General features: G+C 44.3%; 1 protein-coding gene across 2 annotated transcripts in view; it reads left to right on the plus strand.

Annotated features, from left to right (window-relative positions):
* LOC115125771 (phosphatidylinositol 3,4,5-trisphosphate 5-phosphatase 1-like) overlaps positions 1 to 24,988 on the plus strand; it is a 76,220-nt gene that overhangs the window by 48,290 nt on the left and 2,942 nt on the right. For both annotated transcript variants that reach the window (XM_065009357.1, XM_065009358.1), the window contains exons 12-20: positions 1,621 to 1,817; positions 2,386 to 2,503; positions 3,978 to 4,074; positions 5,982 to 6,120; positions 7,146 to 7,254; positions 8,635 to 8,723; positions 12,614 to 12,695; positions 12,814 to 12,903; positions 13,226 to 13,336. In XM_065009357.1, the coding sequence (XP_064865429.1) occupies positions 1,621 to 1,817; positions 2,386 to 2,503; positions 3,978 to 4,074; positions 5,982 to 6,120; positions 7,146 to 7,254; positions 8,635 to 8,723; positions 12,614 to 12,695; positions 12,814 to 12,903; positions 13,226 to 13,336 (1,032 nt within the window). The remainder of the gene's footprint in view (positions 1 to 1,620; positions 1,818 to 2,385; positions 2,504 to 3,977; positions 4,075 to 5,981; positions 6,121 to 7,145; positions 7,255 to 8,634; positions 8,724 to 12,613; positions 12,696 to 12,813; positions 12,904 to 13,225; positions 13,337 to 24,988) is intronic.

A 24,988-nucleotide genomic window follows, 5' to 3' on the forward strand; every position in this document is an offset into this window, starting at 1 on the left:
CTTCAATGTCTACCTTTACCTAGAATAGATAGAACATTTTACATAGTGTTATAGTTGGTTTCTAATAAATACTCTATTGGGGTGATTCTGATTCCACACCAGCGTGGCCCGAAAATGTTTTTGAGAGGGAAGATATTTAATATGCTTTTTTACATTTGTATCACAAACCATTTTTGGGGGGAAAATCATGATGAAACTGGTCATTTGAAGCTACATGCTTCCTGTAAGTCCCTATAGAATGTTAAGGTGCTTCCTGTAAGTCCCTATAGAATGGTAAGGTGCTTCCTGTAAGACCCTATAGAATGGTAAGGTGCTTCCTGTAAGACCCTATAGAATGGTAAGGTGCTTCCTGTAAGACCCTATAGAATGGTAAGGTGCTTCCTGTAAGACCCTATAGAATGGTAAGGTGCTTCCTGTAAGACCCTATAGAATGGTAAGGTGCTTCCTGTAAGACCCTATAGAATGGTAAGGTGCTTCCTGTAAGACCCTATAGAATGGTAAGGTGCTTCCTGTAAGACCCTATAGAATGGTAAGGTGCTTCCTGTAAGACCCTATAGAATGGTAAGGTGCTTCCTGTAAGTCCCTATAGAATGGTAAGGTGCTTCCTGTAAGTCCCTATAGAATGGTAAGGTGCTTCCTGTAAGACCCTATAGAATGGTAAGGAGGGAAGTGACTTCACCCTTCATTTTCTATTTTCAGGGTTCACTTCAAACATCATTTGAAGATTTGTTTTACAGCTGATCTCGGGATTGTACTTTATATCGATTCATTGTCCTTAAATAGAAATCATCTGATGTATTCGTTTCAGTCTCTGAATTGGTAAATCAAACTTTTTGCCACCAACTCCTGAAGTCGGGCATAAAAACGACATTATGTCTCCTACATGGGCGCACAACCACGAGGCCCGAGCTCGTTTCCCCCGGTTTCCCTTGGCTAAACTAGCTGGCTAGCTGAACTATGCTAGTTTTCCTCCTCATTGCCAAACTTCCTCATTACTGCACTCTCAATTTCAATACTCCTTTGCTAGTTATACAATCATGTAACTAAGAAATTTGCTGTAAAGAAACTTGAAAATGATTGATTGTTTTGTTGAATCGTCATGACGGGTTCGAGATATCTGTCGAAAAGACGACGGTGGCGAAGGATATCATTGCTAGTTAACGCTGATCCAGGTTCAGTTTTGAGATCCAGCCACGTCATTGATGTAGGATTAGCCAGACACTTAGGGCTGGTCTTGGAACTGTGACAACGGGCATCCTCTCTCCGCTAGGCTCTATGGGATAGAGAACACCATAAGGAGTATAATGACTCTTAAGATATTGTCTGTATCAATTACGTTTTTTTTTTGTGAAACAAATGTTTTAAAAAATGATGTCAAACATCCTTCCTCACAATTATGTTTCTATGTGAGAATTGCCAGAACAATCACGGATACCCAAAATATTTTTGGGGCCCACGCTGAGATGGAATCACCCATTGATCAATATCGATATTGCTGTTTTTTTTTTAACTCAGTGGATAATTGTTTTGCTGAATGACTCAACAAACTAGCTACACATTTCCTACTTGAAATAAAAAATATATTGATTGATTGACTGATTTATCATTGTCTCTCCCAAGGGAACGCCAGCCCCCCACACAACATAGCATCATGGTTCCAGTGTAAGGGTCAGGGCAAGACCAGGGACGACACGGCCGATCACATTCCTCATGACATCTATGTGTTCGGGACTCAGGAAGATCCCCTGGGGGAGAAGGAGTGGATAGACACACTGAAAAGTGCCTTGAGAGGAACCACCAACATCAGCTTCAAACAAGTCAGTTACTATCTCAATTAGTATTTTCATGATTCCTTGCACCAATTGGAGAAGAAGGCCTGAGGGGAGGGACCTTGGATGTTCTCCTCCAGTACAGTTGAGGAGGCAAGAGATAGGATTTGAGGAATTGAGGGAAGAGGATTTGAGATAGGGCCAGTGTCTCAACACTCAGAGCCAGTGTCTCAGTCTCAACACTCAGAGCCAGTGTCTCAGTCTCAACACTCAGAGCCAGTGTCTCAGTCTCAACACTCAGAGCCAGTGTCTCAGTCTCAACACTCAGAGCCAGTATCTCAGTCTCCCAGACATACAATAAATGAAGCCTGGACCTGAACTAAAGAGCACTTTCAATAGAGATTCTCCATGTAGCAAGCTCTTCAGTGTAGGACAAGGCTTTAATCTGAGTCCAGTAAACCCACCCTTAAAGGATCTCCTTATTCCTACACTGGTTTGAGTTTGGGTTACATTACAAATGACAGTGGCCTGTTTAAATATAGTTTGTCAGATTGTAATAGAGTCGACCATAAGGAATGGCCAAGGTATCATTATTATGTGTTTTAATTTTGTTCAGATAGCCACCCAGACCCTATGGAACATCCGAATCGTTGTGCTAGCCAAGCCTGAGCACGAGAACAGAATCTCACACATCTTCTCAGACAGCGTCAAGACAGGGATCGCCAACGCTTTGGGTAAGTCCGATCAACTCACTGCAGTCCCATCAGCTCACTGCAGTCCCATCAACACACTGCAGTCCCATCAGCTCACTGCAGTCCCATCAACACACTGCAGTCCCATCAACACACTGCAGTCCCATCAACTCACTGCAGCCCCATCAACTCACTGCAGTCCCATCAACTCACTGCAGTCCCATCAGCTCACTGCAGTCCCATCAACACACTGCAGTCCCATCAACTCACTGCAGTCCCATCAACACACTGCAGTCCCATCAACACACTGCAGTCCCATCAACTCACTGCAGTCCCATCAACACACTGCAGTCCCATCAACACACTGCAGTCCCATCAACTCACTGCAGTCCCATCAACTCACTGCAGTCCCATCAACTCACTGCAGTCCCATCAACTCACTGCAGTCCCATCAACTCACTGCAGTCCCATCAACTCACTGCAGTCCCATCAACTCACTGCAGTCCCATCAACACACTGCAGTCCCATCAACTCACTGCAGTCCCATCAACTCACTGCAGTCCCATCAACACACTGCAGTCCCATCAACACACTGCAGTCCCATCAACTCACTGCAGTCCCATCAACTCACTGCAGTCCCATCAACTCACTGCAGTCCCATCAACTCACTGCAGTCCCATCAACTCACTGCAGTCCCATCACACACTGCAGTCCCATCAACTCACTGCAGTCCCATCAGCTCACTGCAGTCCCATCAACACACTGCAGTCCCATCAACTCACTGCAGTCCCATCAACACACTGCAGTCCCATCAACACACTGCAGTCCCATCAACTCACTGCAGTCCCATCAACACACTGCAGTCCCATCAACTCACTGCAGTCCCATCAACTCACTGCAGTCCCATCAACACACTGCAGTCCCATCAACACACTGCAGTCCCATCAACTCACTGCAGTCCCATCAACACACTGCAGTCCCATCAACTCACTGCAGTCCCATCAGCTCACTGCAGTCCCATCAACTCACTGCAGTCCCATCAGCTCACTGCAGTCCCATCAGCTCACTGCAGGCCCATCAGCTCACTGCAGTCCGATCAACACACTGCAGTCCCATCAGCTCACTGCAGTCCCATCAACTCACTGCAGTCCCATCAGCTCACTGCAGTCCCATCAACTCACTGCAGTCCCATCAACTCACTGCAGTCCCATCAGCTCACTGCAGTCCCATCAACTCACTGCAGTCCCATCAGCTCACTGCAGTCCCATCAGCTCACTGCAGTCCCATCAACTCACTGCAGTCCCATCAGCTCACTGCAGTCCCATCAACACACTGCAGTCCCATCAACTCACTGTCTCCCAGACATAGATTATAGCTAGTCCTTGATTCAAAAGCTTGCTCAATGCAGAATACTCTTTGAAATAGCTTTTTAGTCCAGGACTAACCTTAATCTGTGTCCGGGAAACGGGCCCTTTGATCAAAGATACATCCGTCCATTTTATTTTTGTTTTTCCAGGAAATAAGGGTGCAGTGGGTGTATCCTTCATGTTCAACGGTACTTCCTTTGGCTTCGTCAACAGTCACCTGACCTCAGGCAGTGAGAAGAAGATCAGGTGAGCTGCAGGGACCAAAACAAAATAGTTGAAAAATAATTTTCAGAATATAAAAATCCTAAAGCATACCGAATAGCTGTGTCAAATGTAGACAATTTCCATGTTTTCCCAGAACCCCCTAGGAACCAGAAAAGCTAAATGGTGTTAAATTAAAAAGTGTATTAACTTTCACAGACCTAAATCTCAGTAGGTACAGTGAGTTTTGGGATTTAAAAATGACCAAATAAAAACAGACCATTTAAACGTGGCATATGTCTGACCAGAACTCCTCTCAATTGTCTTGCATTGAGTAATACATGAAAAGATTTAATAAAAAATAAGAAAGTATTCCACTGGCACAATATCAGTACATTTAATTAACATCTCCTCAAAATGTATCTAAACTCTTAGGAGTTTTCTTCTGTTTACACTCCAGTATTGTTTAGAATGTTATTTGTGGTCTGTCTGCTGAGTAGGTTTTAAAACCCCCGAGAGTCTATTGACGCATCGGTGGGTCAATCTAAATCCGTCAGTTAAAACAATAGAGATACCTGTTTGTCAGACCAGTAGAGATACTTGTTTGTCAAACCAGTAGAGATACCTGTTTGTCAAACCAGTAGAGATACCTGTTTGTCAGACCAGTAGAGATACCAGACCAGTAGAGATACCTGTTTGTCAAACCAGCAGAGATACCTGTTTGTCAGACCAGTAGAGATACCTGTTTGTCAGACCAGTAGAAATACCTGTTTGTCAGACCAGTAGAGATACCTGTTTGTCAGACCAGTAGAGATACCTGTTTGTCAGACCAGTAGAGATACCAGACCAGTAGAGATACCTGTTTGTCAGACCAGTAGAGATACCAGACCAGTAGAGATACCTGTTTGTCAGACCAGTAGAGATATCTGTTTGTCAGACCAGTAGAGATACCTGTTTGTCAAACCAGTAGAGATACCTGTTTGTCAGACCAGTAGAGATACCTGTTTGTCAGACCAGTAGAGATACCAGACCAGGATAGATACCTGTTTGTCAGACCAGTAGAGATACCTGTTTGTCAGACCAGTAGAGATACCAGACCAGTAGAGATACCTGTTTGTCAGACCAGTAGAGATACCTGTTTGTCAGACCAGTAGAGATACCAGACCCGTAGAGATACCAGACCAGTAGAGATACCAGACCAGTAGAGATACCTGTTTGTCAGACCAGTAGAGATACCTGTTTGTCAGACCAGTAGAGATACCTGTTTGTCAGACCAGTAGAGATACCTGTTTGTTTACATGGGACGGGTCTCAATCCACTGCATCCTCCGATGTCGTCCCTTCCACATCTGCGGTGGAAAGTGGCAGCGCTGCGGCGCTGTTTGTCAGACCAGTAGAGATACCCGTTTGTCAGACCAGTAGACATCCCGAAAATAGATATTCTCACGAAAACTTCTGCAGCACCTGAACTAATCTGACCCCTCTATAGACAGGGGAGACTCTCGTGAACACGATGGTGTTCTACGTTTTGCTCTTTGACCCCCCGCCCTACCCCCCCCAACCCTAACCCTAAACCCCCTAACCCCCCTAACCCCAACCCTAACACCCCCGCCCACAAGCCCCACGAGACTTGTCTGAAGTCGATAATTCTGATATGCCCATGTTTGTCTGTTGCATCTGAACCGTTTGGGTAACAAACTACTATGACCCCACTGTAGAGAGGATAGACCCTCACGAACAAGATGCTGCTCTCCGTTTTTGCTCTACGACCCCCCTTTGTCTAAATCTAACCCATACAAATGAATGGAATTATTTTCTGTTTGATGAATAGAGAAGCATAAAGATGTGAGTCTGCATATTGCAACAAAAAAATAGCTAAACGTGAGGAAAGAAAACACCATTTCTCATCTTGAAACAAGACATTTAATTCCTCAACATTTGTTCTCTTGCCAGACGCAACCAGAATTACGTCAGCATCCTACGCTTTCTTAATCTTGGAGATAAGAAACTGAATCCTTTTGACATCACACATCGATTCACTCATCTGTTCTGGTTTGGGGATCTGAATTATCGAATCGAACTGCCATCCACAGTAAGTTATACTTAGTTAAGCAGTTAGTTACCATTGGATGGGGAGATTGTATTGTAGCTAATTCTGGGGGGTGGGGGGGTAGCCCAACCGGGACTCAAACCAGGGTCCAGCGGCCGCCAACCCAAACATCTTAACCGTTACTCCAGGAGATCCAAACCTTTTGACAAGTTAGTGTTGGGTTAAGGTTGCTTACAGTATCAACAACACTCAACTTAGTCTTCTCTTACTGAGATCATGGCAGTATTGCAAAAAGTGGATATAATATTGAGAGGAATTAATGTCAGTAGCTAGGTTTCCATCCAATTAGTGACAGATTTTCTTACAAATATTCTAAAATCAGCATAAAAACAATAATTATCCGTATTTTTCCCAACATAGATGTGTTTCCATCCAATTGACTTGTTGCAGATAGAGGACTATGGTGGTGACATAGTGCACATAAAAACAACCTTTTTACGGTTAACTTCCCATGTACCCAATATATATTTACATTACCCGCATGAAAAGGTTGGATGGAAACCTGCCTTGTGTAATAGTGTCAGTGTAACCAACTAATGATTTCTGTCAACGTGCTTCTTGAATGTGTTAAGAAACAGAGAACAAGTTGTTACTTGGCCACTGGTTAGCAGAACGTGGAGGACAGACCGCCTGGTGCATGAAACAGTGGCCGTATCCTAAATGGCGCCCTTATCTGGTGCACTACTTTTGACATATGCATCCAAAATGGCGGCCTTATCTGGTGCACTACTTTTGACCAATGCATCCAAAATGGCGCCCTTATTTGGTGCACTACTTTCGACTTGCATCATAATTGGTGCCCTTATTTGGTGCACTACTTTTGACTAATGCATCCTAATTGGCACCTTTATCTGGTGCACTACTTTTGACCCGTGCCCTGGTGCCATTTGGGACACACAGCCAGCATGCAGTTCCTATTCCCTATTTAAAAAGAGACAGTGGTGTGCTGATGACGTCACCGAGCAGGAAAAAGAGAACAGCTGCTTTGCATTGTGTTCCCTTAACAGGAAGCCGAGAGCATTGTGACCAAGATCAAACAGCAGCAGTACCAGGAACTGCTGTGTAGAGACCAGCTCACCATTGAGAAAGGAGAAGAGAAGGTGTTCCTACACTATGGTAAGACACGGCCACTAGCAACATCATACATTTTCATACAAAATCAACCGTGATAGAGTTAGCACACATCTACAGTATGTTGGTATTGCAGGCTTAACAGCCATTACACTATCAAGTGTCAACATTTTAAAGGGGCAGTACAGTCAAAAACTAGATTTTACCTATGTTTTATATCCACTATGAGATTGGGGAAAAAATGATGTGAAAATTATGATAATGCACTTTTAGTGTCAGAGCTTTTTGAAAAGACAGGGGGTTGTTAATACACTAATAACAAAGATAGTTTCTCTGCCAAGAACAGCTGGTTTTCAGGTTACTGTCACGCCCTGATCCTTTTTATTCTCTATGTTTGGTTAGGTCAGGGTGTGACTTGGGTGGGAAAGTCTATGTTTTCTATTTCTTTGTTTTTGGCCTTGTGTGGTTCCCAATCAGAGGCACCTGTCTATCGTTGTCTCTGATTGGGTATCACATAAGTTGTCATTTTCCTTTAGCGTTTTGTGGGATCTTGTTTTCTGTTTCGTGTTTTTCGCCTGACAGAACTGTGTGCGCGCTTTCGTTTTTGATTTTGTTGTTTTTCGTTGTCATCAATAAAATTACGATGTGGGGCGACACTCCTCCCGGGTGGCGCAGTGGTTAAGGGCTCTGTACTGCGGGCCTCCCTCCTCCCGGGTGGCGCAGTGGTTAAGGGTACTGCAGCGCCAGCTGTGCCATCAGAGACTCTGGGTTCGTGCCCGGGCTCTGTCGTAACCGGCCGCGACCGGGAGGTCCGTGGGGTGACGTACAATTGGCCTAGCGTCGTCCGGGTTAGGGAGGGTTTGGCAGGTAGGGATGTCCTTGTCTCATCGTGCACCAGTGACTCCTGTGGCGGGCCGGGCGCAGTGCGCGCTAACCAAGGTTGCCAGGTGCAGTCCTCATGCCTCCTTGCAGCATGCCTAAGGCACGTTCACGCAGATCAGCAGGGACCCTGTGCATCTTTCTTTTGGTCTTTTCCAGAGTCAGTAGAAGGCCTCTTTAGTGTCCTAAGTTGTCATAAATGCGACCTTAATTGCCTACCGTCTGTAAGCTGTTTGTGTCTTAACTACTGTTCCACAGGTGCATGTTCATTAATTGTTTATGGTTCATTGAACAAGCATGAGAAACTGTTTAAATCCTTTTGCAATGAAGATCTGTGAAGTTATTTGGATTTTTACTAATTATCTTTGAAAGACTGGGAACTGAAAAAGGGCCGTTTCATTTTTGGCTTGAGTTTATAAACTCCCAGCTATTTAATGGGTATTTACCAGCGTTTCATCATCACTTCCTCATTAAAAATGTGCAAAATGAAGCGTTTGAGAACCTGTCTTGACCTTTGATACCTCTGTTGTTTAATTTCATCTCCAGATGAGGAGGAGATCACATTCGCGCCCACGTATCGTTTCGAGAGAGACACACGAGAGAGATATGCCTACACCAAGGCCAAAGCCACAGGGGTAGGTTTACGGTGTTTTCTCAGATCCCATTGGGCACCATTTTAACGTGGAAATGTGGGTAGTATTTAAACTATTTATTCATCCATTGAAAAAAGACTGCTAGAAGTTTGTTGAAATGTGTCACAATGCTTTCAACCATCTACAAGCAGAGTCAAATTCCAATGGAAAAACAATGTCTGATTTTGGGGTTTAGTTATCATCTAAATGTATTGTCACTGTGCTTTCAAACATTTAAAAGAAAAGTTCAAATGGTGTTATTTTTTTAAATGTATTTTATTTATTTAACCAGGTAGGCCAGTTAAGAACACCTTTATTTAACCAGGTAGGCCAGTTGAGAACACCTTTATTTAACCAGGTAGGCTAGTTGAGAACACCTTTATTTAACCAGGTAGGCTAGTTGAGAACACCTTTATTTAACCAGGTAGGCCAGTTGAGAACACCTTTATTTAACCAGGTAGGCTAGTTGAGAACACCTTTATTTAACCAGGTAGGCCAGTTAAGAACACCTTTATTTAACCAGGTAGGCCAGTTAAGAACACCTTTATTTAACCAGGTAGGCTAGTTAAGAACACCTTTATTTAACCAGGTAGGCTAGTTGAGAACACCTTTATTTAACCAGGTAGGCTAGTTGAGAACACCTTTATTTAACCAGGTAGGCTAGTTGAGAACACCTTTATTTAACCAGGTAGGCCAGTTGAGAACACCTTTATTTAACCAGGTAGGCCAGTTAAGAACACCTTTATTTAACCAGGTAGGCCAGTTGAGAACACCTTTATTTAACCAGGTAGGCTAGTTAAGAACACCTTTATTTAACCAGGTAGGCTAGTTGAGAACACCTTTATTTAACCAGGTAGGCTAGTTGAGAACACCTTTATTTAACCAGGTAGGCTAGTTAAGTTGAGAACACCTTTATTTAACCAGGTAGGCCAGTTGAGAACACCTTTATTTAACCAGGTAGGCCAGTTGAGAACACCTTTATTTAACCAGGTAGGCCAGTTGAGAACACCTTTATTTAACCAGGTAGGCTAGTTGAGAACACCTTTATTTAACCAGGTAGGCTAGTTGAGAACACCTTTATTTAACCAGGTAGGCTAGTTGAGAACACCTTTATTTAACCAGGTAGGCTAGTTGTGAACACCTTTATTTAACCAGGTTGGCCAGTTAAGAACACCTTTATTTAACCAGGTAGGCCAGTTGAGAACACCTTTATTTAACCAGGTAGGCTAGTTGAGAACACCTTTATTTAACCAGGTAGGCTAGTTGAGAACACCTTTATTTAACCAGGTTGGCCAGTTAAGAACACCTTTATTTAACCAGGTAGGCCAGTTAAGAACACCTTTATTTAACCAGGTAGGCCAGTTAAGAACACCTTTATTTAACCAGGTAGGCTAGTTGAGAACACCTTTATTTAACCAGGTAGGCCAGTTAAGAACACCTTTATTTAACCAGGTAGGCTAGTTGAGAACACCTTTATTTAACCAGGTAGGCTAGTTGAGAACACCTTTATTTAACCAGGTAGGCTAGTTGAGAACACCTTTATTTAACCAGGTAGGCTAGTTGAGAACACCTTTATTTAACCAGGTAGGCTAGTTAAGAACACCTTTATTTAACCAGGTAGGCTAGTTGAGAACACCTTTATTTAACCAGGTAGGCTAGTTGAGAACACCTTTATTTAACCAGGTAGGCCAGTTAAGAACAAGTTCTCATTTACAACTGTGACCTGGACCAAGATAAAGCAAAGCAGTGTGACACAAACAACAACACAGAGTTACACATAAACAAACGTACAGTCAATAACACAATAGAACATCTGTATACAGTGTGTACAAATGTAGTAAGGAGGTAAGGCAATAAATAGGCCATAGTGGCGAAATAATTACAATTTAGCCATTAACACTGGAGTGATAGATGTGTAGATGATGATGTGCAAGTAGAGATACTGGGGTGCAAAAGAGCAAGAGGATAAGTAACAATATGGGGATGAGGTAGTTGGGTGTGCTATTTACAGATGGGCTATTTACAGGTGGTCTTCATCTCATAGCAGAACCAAATGACCTGGATTGCAGTTAAGATTACATTAAAAGTGCAAAAGTGATCAATGATGTTGGAGATTCTGTAAAGACTATTACAGCAATTGTGAAGATCTCCACAGACCTGCGACCTTTGCATGCTATCTTGAACATACACACTTATTATCACTTTCTAGGATTACATAAGACATTTATACAGCAACCTTAAAATGTGGCCATGCATGTGCTACTCAGGTTGAAAAAACTTTTACGTTAGTTTGTAGGATTATATGTAATATTACAAAAGTAATATTGAATTGTGTTTGGTTGGCAATGCAACCAAATATCAACATTTAAAGTTAGATGTATCTAATGGATGTTTGCATTTTAGCACACTGGTTTAATCCTACATATAACTTGTCAACAAGTTAATAGGCTATATACTGTATTGTAAAAGTGATTTGATTGTCAACACAACCAAATATCAACATTTGAAGATTTAATGTTTGTGCCATTGACATAGTCTGGCTTTAATACCAGTTTGTCTACAAATTAATAATTGATATGTTAGATTCACGTCTCCATCTCAACCAAAAAGTCTAAGTTAAAGAATATGACTAAATCAAATTGAGTTATTAAGGGATCTCTCAGTAATATATCTCATGATAGCATATTGGTAGTAGTCAGGGATAACTATCAAAGCTAAGCAGGGCTGGTCTTAGTTACAACCCTGGATGGGAGACTAAAGGGATAGTAGATAGATCCACTCTCCAGTAGGAGGTGCTGTAGATAGATCCACTCTCCAGTAGGAGGTGCTGTAGATAGATCCACTCTCCAGTAGGAGGTGCTGTAGATAGATCCACTCTCCAGTAGGAGGTGCTGTAGATAGATCCACTCTCCAGTAGGAGGTGCTGTAGATAGATCCACTCTCCAGTAGGAGGTGCTGTAGATAGTAGGAGGTGCTGTAGATAGATCCACTCTCCAGTAGGAGGTGCTGTAGATAGATCCACTCTCCAGTAGGAGGTGCTGTAGATAGATCCACTCTCCAGTAGGAGGTGCTGTAGATAGATCCACTCTCCAGTAGGAGGTGCTGTAGATAGATCCACTCTCCAGTAGGAGGTGCTGTAGATAGATCCACTCCAGTAGGAGGTGCAGTAGGAGGTGCTGTATATAGATCCACTCTCCAGTAGGAGGTGCTGTATATAGATCCACTCTCCAGTAGGAGGTGCTGTAGAGAGATCGACTCTCCAGTAGGAGGTGCTGTAGAGAGATCGACTCTCCAGTAGGAGGTGCTGTAGAGAGATCGACTCTCCAGTAGGAGGTGCTGTAGAGAGATCGACTCTCCAGTAGGAGGTGCTGTAGAGATCGACTCTCCAGTAGGAGGTGCTGTAGATAGATCGACTCTCCAGTAGGAGGTGCTGCCCAACCTATTATTTTGGTTTTTAGAGTGGATATAACGATGATCTGACATTGTTTCAAAGGTACAAATTCAACATATTTCACATAAGTTTTGTCCATGTTGGAAAATGGTTACAATGATGACCTAATCCTGTGGTTGAATGTTCAGCCTCTAAACAGCAGTTCCATATCTCATCGTAGCTGGGGACTCCAGTCTTTTTTTTGTTTAACTAGGCAAGTCAGTTAAGAACAAATCCTTATTTAAAATGACGGCCTAAGAACAGTGGGTCAGCTCTGGGATTTGATCTTGCAACCTTTCGGTTATTAGTCCAACGCTCTGACCACTAGGCTACCCTGCCGCACCAGCGTGTGCTCACAGCCACCACAACAGGGTCTCTGAAACCCCGATTTGAAGATACTAGATACTGAATTTCTGAAAGACTGATATTAAAAGTTCACTATTTACATTTTTCTCCCTCACAGACTAAATACAATCTACCATCATGGTGTGATCGTGTTCTACGGAGGTCCTACCCCTTGGTGCATGTGTTCTGTCAGTCATACGGTGAGACTACTGCCATGATAATTGATTCATTGATTCATTGCAATAACCAATTAAAATATATGTTTCAATTTAGCTAATGTTATTACCAATTATATCATTAGGCAAACCTCTTTTGCAGGGTGTACCAATGACATCATGACCAGTGACCACTCTCCAGTTTTCTCCACATTTGAAGTTGGAGTGGCATCGCAGTTTGTCTCCAAGCACGGTACAGTTTCTAACTTCACTAGACAGCTACACCATGCCGACTGTGTGACTAATGACTGTGATCACACAGTCAGACCAATTTATTTTTTATTTTTTACAAATCCAATCAGCTCAGAAAAAAGATCTGATGAGATTTGTCAAAAATACCAATTAGTGGGGGAAAAAAATATCAGAATTGGGCTGCATGTTTAAACACAGCCCATTACATCTGATGTTAGAAATTATCTGACTCCTAAGAAGTTCTTTCTACTGTTTTCCTAGTCAAACATTATGGACAAGACAACTGCCTTTCAAATGGTCTTTTTTAAAATCTTTCTTTCCAGATCCCAGCAGGGTGTCTCAGGGTGGGATCAAGTTCATGAACTGCGTTGCCACCCTCATGACAAAGTCCAAGACCAAGTTCTTCCTGGAATACCACTCCAGCTGCTTAGAGAGTAAGACTCAACCTTATTCCATCTGAACACAGTGGTTTATTTTATTTTTGTATTTAACTAAGCAAGTCGGTGTCAAATTCTTATTTTATGATGATGGCCAAACCCTGCCCCGGCCAAACCCTACCCTACCCCGGCCAAACCCTACCCTACCCCGGCCAAACCGTACCCCGGCCAAACCCTGCCCTACCCCGGCCAAACCCTACCCCGGCCAAACCCTACCCTACCCCGGCCAAACCGTACCCCGGCCAAACCCTACCCCACCCCGGCCAAACCCTACCCCGGCCAAACCCTACCCCGGCCAAACCCTACCCTACCCCGGCCAAAACCTACCCTACCCCGGCCAAACCCTACCCCGGCCAAACCCTACCCCGGCCAAACCCTACCCTAACGACGCTGGGCAAAATTGTGCGCCACCCTATGGGACTCCCGATTTACGGCCGGTTGTGATACAGCCCGGGAACGAATCCAGGGTCTGTAGTGATGCCTCTAGTGCTGAGATGCGGTGCCTTAGACAGCTGCATCACTCTTGAGTCCCAATAGTGGATAGCGCTAAAATCAAACTTATTTGTATTTGCTATGGATCCCCATTAGCTGCTACCAAGGCCTTCCAGGATACCAAGGCCTTCCAGGATACCAAGGCCTTCCAGGATACCAAGGCCTTCCAGGATACCAAGGCCTTCCAGGATACCCATTAGCTGCTACCAAGGCCTTCCAGGATACCAAGGCCTTCCAGGATACCAAGGCCTTCCAGGATCCCCATTAGCTGCTACCAAGGCCTTCCAGGATCCCCATTAGCTGCTACCAAGGCTACTCTTCCTGGGGATCCGTTAAAATTAAGGCAGTAATACCCCATTAGCTGCTACCAAGGCTACTCTTCCTGGGGATCCGTTAAAATTAAGGCAGTAATACCCCATTAGCTGCTACCAAGGCTACTCTTCCTGGGGATCCGTTAAAATTAAGGCAGTAATACCCCATTAGCTGCTACCAAGGCTACTCTTCCTGGGGTTCCGTTAAAATTAAGGCAGTAATATAAATTGTAAACATTAAAATACATTTTAAAACAGATTTCACAATACATTAAGTATGTGTCCTCAGACCACTACTCTACTACTACATATTATCCAGGTGTAAGTGTGTGTATTATATCTGTGTATGTTATATGTGTGTTGGTATGCATGTGTATGTCTCTTCACAGTCCCTGCAGGTGTATTTTTTAACCTGTTGTTGTTTAAATATTTTTCTACTTGCATCAGTTACCTGATGTGGAATAGAGTTCAATGGAACCATGGCTCTATGTAGTACTGTGTGCCTCCCATTGTTTGTTCTGGAATTGAGGACTGTGAAGAGACCTCTGGTGGCATGTATTGTGGGGTATGCATGGCTGTCTGAGCCGTGTGCCAGTAGTTTAAACAGAATTCAACATGTCAATACTTCTTACAAAAACAAGTAATGATGAAGTCAATCTCACCTCCACTTTGAGCCATGAGGGATTGACATGAATTTGATTCATGTTAGCTCTATGTGTACGTTAATGTATTGATCACACCTACTAATGCTGCAGAAATCTGATGTAAAGCAGTATCCAAATCCATCAGCTGTAGTGATCACAATATAGTTAGTAGCCATATGTTGGAAAACCACCGTTTCAAATGCTGTACCTAATATTGTGTATAAGAGGTCATACAAGAGGATTTGTAGTGATTCTTATGTTGACGATGTAAAGAATAGTTGTTGGTCCGTGGTGTGTAATGAGGAGCAACCAGACGCTGCACTTGACACTTATGAAATTGCTTATTTCAGTTACTAATAAGCCCCCATTAAGAAAATTACTGTAAAAACTGTTATATCCCCTTGAATTGATGAGAAATTGAAAAATGTTATGGTTGAGAGGGATGAGGCAAAAGGAATGGAAAATAAGTCTGGCTGCACAACCGATTGGCACAAGTACTGCAAATCGAGAAATCATGTGACTAAACAGAACAAAAAGAAAAAGAAACTACACTATGAAACAAAGATCAATTATATAAAGAATGATCGTAAAATTCAATTTTGAGCAAAAAGGCAAACTCAGCTCCATCATTCATTGAATCATATGGCTCATTCATCACAAAACCCACTGATATTGCCAACTACTTTTATAATTGGCAAAATTAGCAACAAACACTGAACCTACACATCTGAGTATATAACTGACCAAATTATGAAAGACAAGCAGTGTAATTTTGAATTCGGTAAAGTAACTGTGTGATAGAGGTGAAAAACGTATTGTTGTCTATCAACAATGACAAGCCACCTGGGTATCACAACTTGGATGGAAAATTACTGATGATATTTCCACTCCTATTTGCCATCCCTAAGCTTACAAACATGTGTGTGCCCTCAGGCCTGGAGGGAAGCTAAAGTCATTGTGCTACCCAAGAATAGTAAAGCCCCCTTTACTGGCTCAAATAGCCGACCAATCAGCCTGTTACCAACCCTTAGTAATCTTTTGGATAAAAAAATTGTGTTTGACCAGGTACAATGCTATTTTACAGTAAATAAATGAACAATAGACTTTCAGCATGCTTATAGGGAAGGGCATTCAACATGCACGACACTCACCCAAATTATGGATGATTGGCAGAGAGAAATTGATAATAAAAAGATTGTGGGAACAGTTTTGTTAGACTCAGTGCAGCTTTTGACATTATCAATCATAGTATGCTGCTGGAAAAACGTTATGGCTTTACACCCCCTGCTATATATGCCTCTCCAACATAATCTAGGTAGAATCAGGCATTCCCCAGGGCAGCTGTCTAGGCCCCACACTTTTTTTTAAATGTACACTAGTGACCTGCCACTGGCTCGGAGTAAAGACTCAACAAATGAACTGCAGTCATTTTCAGAATGGGTGGCAAGGAATAAATTAGTCCTAGATATTTCAAAGCATTGTATTTGAGGCAAATCATTCACTAAACCCTAAATCTTAACTAAATATTGTAATAAATCATGTGGAAATTGAGCAAATTGAGGAGACTAAATTCCTTGGAGTAAACCCTGGATTTGGTCAAAACCAATTTTTTATTTCACCTTTATTTAACCAGGTAGGCCAGTTGAGAACAAGTTCTCATTTACAACTGCGACCTGGCCAAGACAAAGCAAAGCAGTGCGACAAAAACAGCAACACAGAGTTACACATAAGCAAATGTAAAGTCAATAACACAATAGAAAAAAAATATATGTACAGTGTGTGGAAATGTAGAAGATTAGGGAGGTAAGGAAATAAATAGGCCATAGAGGCGAAATAATTACAATTTAGCATTAACATTGGAGTGATAGATGCGCAGATGATGATGTGCAAGTAGCGATGCTGGGGTGAAAAGAGCAAAAATATAAATAACAATATGGGGATGAGGTAGTTGGGTGTGCTATTTACAGATTGGCTGTGTACAGGCAGAGTAAGCTGCTCTGACAGCTGATGCTTAAATCCAGCTTCAGTGATTTTTGCAATTCGTTCCAGTCATTGACAGCAGAGAACTGGAAGGAAAGGGATCCAAAGGAGGTGTTGGCTTTGGGGATGACCAGTGAAATTTAACTGCTGGAGCGCATGCTATGGGTGGGTGTTGCTATGGTGACCAGTGAGCTGAGATAAGGCGGGGCTTTACCTAGCGAAGACTTATAGATGACCTGGAGCCAGTGGGTTTGGCGATGAATATGTAGCGAGGACCAGCCAACGAAGAGCATACAGGTCGCAGTGATGGGTAGTATATGGGGCTTTGGTGACAAAGCGGATGGCACTGTGATAGACTACATCCAATTTGTTGAGTAGGGTGTTGGAGGCTATTTTATAGATGACATCACCGAAGTCAAGGATAGGTAGGATAGTCAGTCTTATGAGGGTATGTTTGGCAGCATGAGTGAAGGAGGCTTTGTTGTGAAATAGGAAGCCAATTCTAGATTTAATTTTGGATTGGAGATGCTTAATGTGAGTCTGGAAGGAGAGTTTACAGTCTAAGCAGACACCTAGTTGTCTGTAGTTGTCCACATAATCTAAGTCAGAACGGTCCAGAGTAGTGAATCTAGTCGGGCTGGCGGGTGCGGGCAGTGATCGGTTGAAGAGCATGCATTTAGTTTTACTAGAATTTAAAAGCAGTTGAAGGCCACGGAAGGAGTGTTGAATGGCATTGAAGCTCGGTTGGAGGTTTGTTAACACAGTGTCCAAAGAAGGGCCAGATGTATACAGAATGGTGTCATCTGCGTAGAGGTGGATCAGAGAATCACCAGCAGCAAGAGCAACATGATTGATATATACAGAGAAGAGAGTCGGCCTGAGAATTTAACCCTGTGGCACCCCCATAGAGACTGCCAGAGGTCCGGACAACAGGCCCTCTGATTTGACACACTGAACTCTATCTGAGAAGTAGTTGGTGAACCAGGTGAGGCAGTCATTTGAGAAACCAAGGATAATGAGTCTGCTGATAAGAATGCGGTAATTGAGTCAAAAGCCTTGGCCAGGTCGATGAAGACAGCTGCACAGTATTGTATCTTATCAATTATGATATTGTTTAGGACCTTGAACGTGGCAGAGGTGCACCCATGACCAGCTCGGAAACCAGATTGCATAGTGGAGAAGGTACGGTGGGATTCGAAATGGTCGGTGATCTGTTTGTTAACTTGGTTTTCAAAGATTTTAGAAAGGCAGGGCAGGATGGATATAGGTCTATAATAGTTGCTGCAGCTTTTCAATCTTTGGGGATCTCAGACGATACGAAAGAAAGGTTGAACAGGCTAGTAATAAGGGTTGCAACAATTTCAGGAGACAATTTTAGAAAGAGAGGGTCCAGATTGTCTAGCCCGGCTGATTTGTAGGGATCCAGATTTTGTAGCACTTTCGCTGTCTGGATTTGGGTGAAGGAGATGTGCGAGGGGGGGGGGGGGCTTGGGAAAGTTGCTGCAGGGGGTGCAGAGCTGTTGCCCGAGATAGGGATAGCCAGGAGGAAAGCATGGCCAGCTGTAGAAAAGTGCTTATTGATCTTGATCTTAGATTTATTGGTGGTGACAGTGTTTCCTAGCCTAAGTGCAGTGGGCAGCTGGGAGGAGGTGCACTTATTATTCATGGCCTTTACAGTGTCCCAAACCTTTTTGGAATTAGTGCTACAGGATGCAAATTTCTGTTTGAAAAAGCTAGCCTTAGCTTTCCTAACTGACTGTATATTGGTTACTAACTTCCCTGAAAAGTTGCATATTGCGGGGTCTATTTAATGCTAATGCAGAATGCCACAGGATGTTTTTGTGCTGGTCAAGGGCAGTCAGTCAATCAGGTTTTGAGGTGAACCAAGGGCTATATCTGTTCTTAGTTCTACATTTTATGAACGGCATTTTTATGAATTCTTATTTAAGATGGTGAGGAAAGCACTTTTAAAGAGTAACCATCGTCCACTGACGGGATGAGGTCAATATCCTTCCAGGATACCCGGGCCAGGTTGATTAGAAAGGTGTTTTAGGGAGCGTTTGACAGTGATGAGGGGTGGTCGTTTGACCGCGGACCCATTACGGACACAGGCAATGAGGCAGTGATTGCTGAGCTCCTGGTTGAAGACAGCAGAGGTGTATTTAGAGGGCAAGTTGGTCAGTATGATATCTAAGAGGGTTACGGATTTAGGGTCGTACCTGGTAAATTCCTTGATAATTTGTGTGAGATTGAGGGCATCTAGCTTAGATTGTAGGACGGCCAGGGTTTTAAGCATATCCCAGTTTAGGTCACCTAGCAGTGTGAACTCTGAAGCTAGATGGGAGGCAATCAATTCACATATGGTGTCCAGGGCACAGCTGGGAGCAGAGAGGGGTCTATAACAAGTGGCAACGGTGAGAGACTTGTTTCTGGAAAGGTGGCTTGTTTCTGGAAAGGTGGCTTTTAAAAGTAGAAGCTCAAATTGTTTGGGCACAGACCTGCATAGTATGACAGATCTCTGCAGTAGATTGCAACTCCTCCCCTTTGGCAGTTCTATATCGTTGGAAAATGTGATAGTTGGGGATGGAAATTTCAGAATGTTTGGTGGCCTTCCTAAGCCAGGATTCAGACACGGCTAGGTGATGCAAGAGTATTTTTATTTTATTTAACTAGGCAAGTCAGTTAAGAACAAGTTGTTATTTACAATGACGGCCCACCAAAAGGCCTCCTGTGGGGATGAGGCCTTGGATTAAAAATACAAATAAATTAAATAAAAAATATAGGACAAAACACACATCTCGACAAGTGAGACAACAAAGCACTACATAAAGAGAGACCTAAAGACAACAACATAGCATGGCAGCAACATTAGCTAAGATGGGGAGAGGTCTGTCCACAATAAAGCACTGTTCTACCTTCTTAACAACAATATCAACAAGGCAGGTCCTACAGGCCCTAGTTTTGTTGCACCTGGACTACTGCCCAGTCATGTGGATAGGTGCCACAAAGAGGGACTTTGGAAAATTACAACTGGCCCAGAACAGGGCAGCACGTCTGGCCCTTAAATGTGGATTTCATTCCTGTTCTGCTTGTGGTAGGTTGACTTATAACCTGAACCAGGTTGCATACACTGGTTACCGTTTGAAGTAATCTTGAGTGGGCAGCTTGATGAAAGCCAGTCAATATTTAGGTCACCCAGAAAATATACCTCTCTGTTGATATCACATACATTATCAAGCATTTCACACATATTTTCCAGATACTGACTGTTAGCACTTGGTGGTCTATAGCAGCTTCCCACCAGAATGGGCTTTAGGTGAGGCAGATGAACCTGTAGCCATATTACTACAACAGTATTTAACATTATCCAGATACTGACTGGTCTATAGCAGCTTCCCACCAGAATGGGCTTTAGGTGAGGCAGATGAACCTGTAGCCATATTACTACAACAGTATTTAACATGAGATCCTCTCTAAGCTTCACAGGGATGTGGTTCTGAATATAGACCACAACACCGCCTCTGTTGGCATTTCTGTCTTTTCGGTAGATGTTATAACCATGTATTGCTACCACTGTATCATCAAAGGTATTATCTAAGTGGGTTTCAGAGATAGAGTCAGGATATGAATCAGCAAGTTATTTATATAATGAAACTGGTTTCTTAAGCTACATAAGTTAATTATTTTGGGATGCTTGATTGTTTTCATAGCTTTACTGGGAAGCTTAGCAAAAGTAGACATCCTCATGTTATTTATGTTTGAGCTGATAGTGCAGGGTGAACTGCACACAGTGGACTTCCTGTTCGAACACATCGCAAGTTATGGATTTCGGGGCGGCAGGGTAGCCTAGTGGTTAGAGCGTTGGACTAGTAACCAGAAGGTTGCAAGGTTGCACTCGGTCCGCAGGTAGTATTACATTTCATTATAGTACAACGGTTTGATTTGTCTAATCTTAGCAATTTTTCTTCTTAGCTAGCTACATAGCCGTCTTTGTATCATAGATAATTGCGTAATTATCGTATTTCGTCGTCCTAACGCAGTCTACACCGCCCAGCAGCTAGCTAGCTAGCTAGCTAACGTCTACCGTTAGCTAGTCCACCGTCTACCGATTAGCAGCACAACTTACACTCAACTGAACGACTTGATTAGTGTAGTGTTAGCTAGCTACATAGTTGTCTTTGCTGTCTTCGTATCCAAGATAATTGTGTAGTTTAGAGTGTGTAGTTTTAGAGTGATTATCTTAATTTACCGAGGTTAGCTAGCCAGCTATTCGTCGTCCTTAACGTAACAGAACTTCCGCACTCAACAATCCGGTCGCATTTCGCTTCGCTCCACAGGTAGTATCACATTTTTCATTTCATTACAGTACAACGGCTTGATTTGTTTGATCGTAGCTAGCTACATAGCTAGCTACATAGCCGTCTTTGTATCAAAGATAATTGTGTAGTCTTGAGCGATTTCCTAGGTTAGCTAGCCAGCTATTGTCGTTCTTTTAACGCAACGTAACGTAAATCAACACTGCTAGCTAGCCAGCTAGCCCCGAATAGTAGCACAGTAGAAACCATTACACTCAACGGAACGACTTGATTAGCAGACACTGCCAGCTAGCCTACATAGTCAACAACGCAGCCTCTGCCAGCTAGCCTACTTCAGCAGTACTGTATCATTTTAATCATTTTAGTCAATAAGATTCTTGCTACGTAAGCTTAACTTTCTGAACACTCGAGACGTGTAGTCCACTTGTCATTCCAATCTCCTTTGCATTAGCGTAGCCTCTTGTGTAGCCTGTCAACTATGTGTCTGTCTATCCCTGTTCTCTCCTCTCTGCACAGACCATACAAACGCTCCACACCGCGTGGCGCGGCCACCTAATCTGGTGGTCCCAGCGCGCACGACCCACGTGGAGTTCCAGGTCTCCGGTAGCCTCTGGAACTGCCGATCTGCGGCCAACAAGGCAGAGTTCATCTCAGCCTATGCCTCCCTCCAGTCCTCGACTTCTTGGCACTGACGGAAACATGGATCACCACAGACAACACTGCTACTCCTACTGCTCTCTCTTCGTCCGCCCACGTGTTCTCGCACACCCCGAGAGCTTCTGGTCAGCGGGGTGGTGGCACCGGGATCCTCATCTCTCCCAAGTGGTCATTCTCTCTTTCTCCCCTTACCCATCTGTCTATCGCCTCCTTTGAATTCCATGCTGTCACAGTTACCAGCCCTTTCAAGCTTAACATCCTTATCATTTATCGCCCTCCAGGTTCCCTCGGAGAGTTCATCAATGAGCTTGATGCCTTGATAAGCTCCTTTCCTGAGGACGGCTCACCTCTCACAGTTCTGGGCGACTTTAACCTCCCCACGTCTACCTTTGACTCATTCCTCTCTGCCTCCTTCTTTCCACTCTCTCTCCTCTTTTGACCTCACCCTCTCACCTTCCCCCTACTCACAAGGCAGGAAATACGCTCGACCTCATCTTTACTAGATGCTGTTCTTCCACTAACCTCATTGCAACTCCCCTCCAAGTCTCCGACCACTACCTTGTATCCTTCTCCTCTCGCTCTCATCCAACACTTCCCACACTGCCCCTACTCGGATGGTATCGCGCCGTCCCAACCTTCGCTCTCTCTCCCCCGCTACTCTCTCCTCTTCCATCCTATCATCTCTTCCCTCTGCTCAAACCTTCTCCAACCTATCTCCTGATTCTGCCTCTCCTCAACCCTCCTCTCCTCCCTTTCTGCATCCTTTGACTCTCTATGTCCCCTATCCTCCAGGCCGGCTCGGTCCTCCCCTCCCGCTCCGTGGCTCAACGACTCATTGCGAGCTCACAGAACAGGGCTCCGGGCAGCCGGCGGAAATGGAGGAAAACTCGCCTCCCTGCGGACCTGACATCCTTTCACTCCCTCCTCTCTACATTTTCCTCTTCTCTCTCTGCTGCTAAAGCCACTTTCTACCACTCTAAATTCCAAGCATCTGCCTCTAACCCTAGGAAGCTCTTTGCAACCTTCTCCTCCCTCCTGAATCCTCCTCCCCTCCCCCTCCTCCCTCTCTGCAGATGACTTCGTCAACCATTTTGAAAAGAAGGTCGACGACATCCGATCCTCGTTGCTAAGTCAAACGACACCGCTGGTTCTGCTCACACTGCCCTACCCTGTGCTCTGACCTCTTTCTCCCCCTCTCTCCAGATGAAATCTCGCGTCTTGTGACGGCGGCCGCCCAACAACCTGCCCGCTTGACCCTATCCCCTCCTCTCTTCTCCAGACCATTTCCGGAGACCTTCTCCCTTACCTCACCTCGCTCATCAACTCATCCCTGACCGCTGGCTACGTCCCTTCCGTCTTCAAGAGAGCGAGAGTTGCACCCCTTCTGAAAAAACCTACACTCGATCCCTCCGATGTCAACAACTACAGACCAGTATCCCTTCTTTCTTTTCTCTCCAAAACTCTTGAACGTGCCGTCCTTGGCCAGCTCTCCCGCTATCTCTCTCAGAATGACCTTCTTGATCCAAATCAGTCAGGTTTCAAGACTAGTCATTCAACTGAGACTGCTCTTCTCTGTATCACGGAGGTGCTCTGCACTGCTAAAGCTAACTCTCTCTCCTCTACTCTCATCCTTCTAGACCTATCGGCTGCCTTCGATACTGTGAACCATCAGATCCTCCTCTCCACCCTCTCCGAGTTGGGCATCTCCGGCGCGGCCCACGCTTGGATTGCGTCCTACCTGACAGGTCGCTCCTACCAGGTGGCGTGGCGAGAATCCGTCTCCACACCACGTGCTCTCACCACTGGTGTCCCCCAGGGCTCTGTTCTAGGCCCTCTCCTATTCTCGCTATACACCAAGTCACTTGGCTCTGTCATAACCTCACATGGTCTCTCCTATCATTGCTATGGAGACGACACACAATTAATCTTCTCCTTTCCCCCTTCTGACCAGGTGGCGAATCGCATCTCTGCATGTCTGGCAGACATATCAGTGTGGATGACGGATCACCACCTCAAGCTGAACCTCGGCAAGACGGAGCTGCTCTTCCTCCCGGGAAGGACTGCCCGTTCCATGATCTCGCCATCACAGTTGACAACTCCATTGTGTCCTCCTCCCAGAGCGCTAAGAACCTTGGCGTGATCCTGGACAACACCCTGTCGTTCTCAACTAACATCAAGGCGGTGGCCCGTTCCTGTAGGTTCATGCTCTACAACATCCGCAGAGTACGACCCTGCCTCACACAGGAAGCGGCGCAGGTCCTAATCCAGGCACTCGTCATCTCCCGTCTGGATTACTGCAACTCGCAGTTGGCTGGGCTCCCTGCCTGTGCCATTAAACCCCTACAACTCATCCAGAACGCCGCAGCCCGTCTGGTGTTCAACCTTCCCAAGTTCTCTCACGTCACCCCGCTCCTCCGCTCTCTCCACTGGCTTCCAGTTGAAGCTCGCATCCGCTACAAGACCATGGTGCTTGCCTACGGAGCTGTGAGGGGAACGGCACCTCAGTACCTCCAGGCTCTGATCAGGCCCTACACCCAAACAAGGGCACTGCGTTCATCCACCTCTGGCCTGCTCGCCTCCCTACCACTGAGGAAGTACAGTTCCCGCTCAGCCCAGTCAAAACTGTTCGCTGCTCTGGCCCCCCAATGGTGGAACAAACTCCCTCACGACGCCAGGACAGCGGAGTCAATCACCACCTTCCGGAGACACCTGAAACCCCACCTCTTTAAGGAATACCTAGGATAGGATAAAGTAATCCCTCTCACCCCCTTAAAAGATTTAGATGCACTACTGTTCCACTGGATGTCATAAGGTGAATGCACCAATTTGTAAGTCGCTCTGGATAAGAGGGTCTGCTAAATGACTTAAATGTAAATGTAAATGTAAGTTCAAACCCCTGTGCTGACAAGGTACAAATCTGTCTTTCTGCCCCTGAACAGGCAGTTAACCCACTGTTCCTAGGCTGTCATTGAAAATAAGAATTTGTTCTTAACTGACTTGCCTGGTTAAATAAAGGTAAATAAATCAATATTGTGAGATTTTTTTTTTCATTTTTCTGGGATTCTTGATTGTTTCAAAACAATGTATATCAATAGCTTCAACTGAAATGTAGTCTAACTCACAGTGACTGCATGCTAGTTTGGTCCCAGATCTGTTGATCTTTACGACTCCTATTGTTCAGTCTCATACCAAACTTGAATTGGTTATATAGCACAAACAGATCTGGGACCAGCACAACTGCATATATTC

This window comes from Oncorhynchus nerka, linkage group LG24, assembly GCF_034236695.1.
Source record: "Oncorhynchus nerka isolate Pitt River linkage group LG24, Oner_Uvic_2.0, whole genome shotgun sequence".
NCBI lineage: Eukaryota > Metazoa > Chordata > Actinopteri > Salmoniformes > Salmonidae > Oncorhynchus > Oncorhynchus nerka.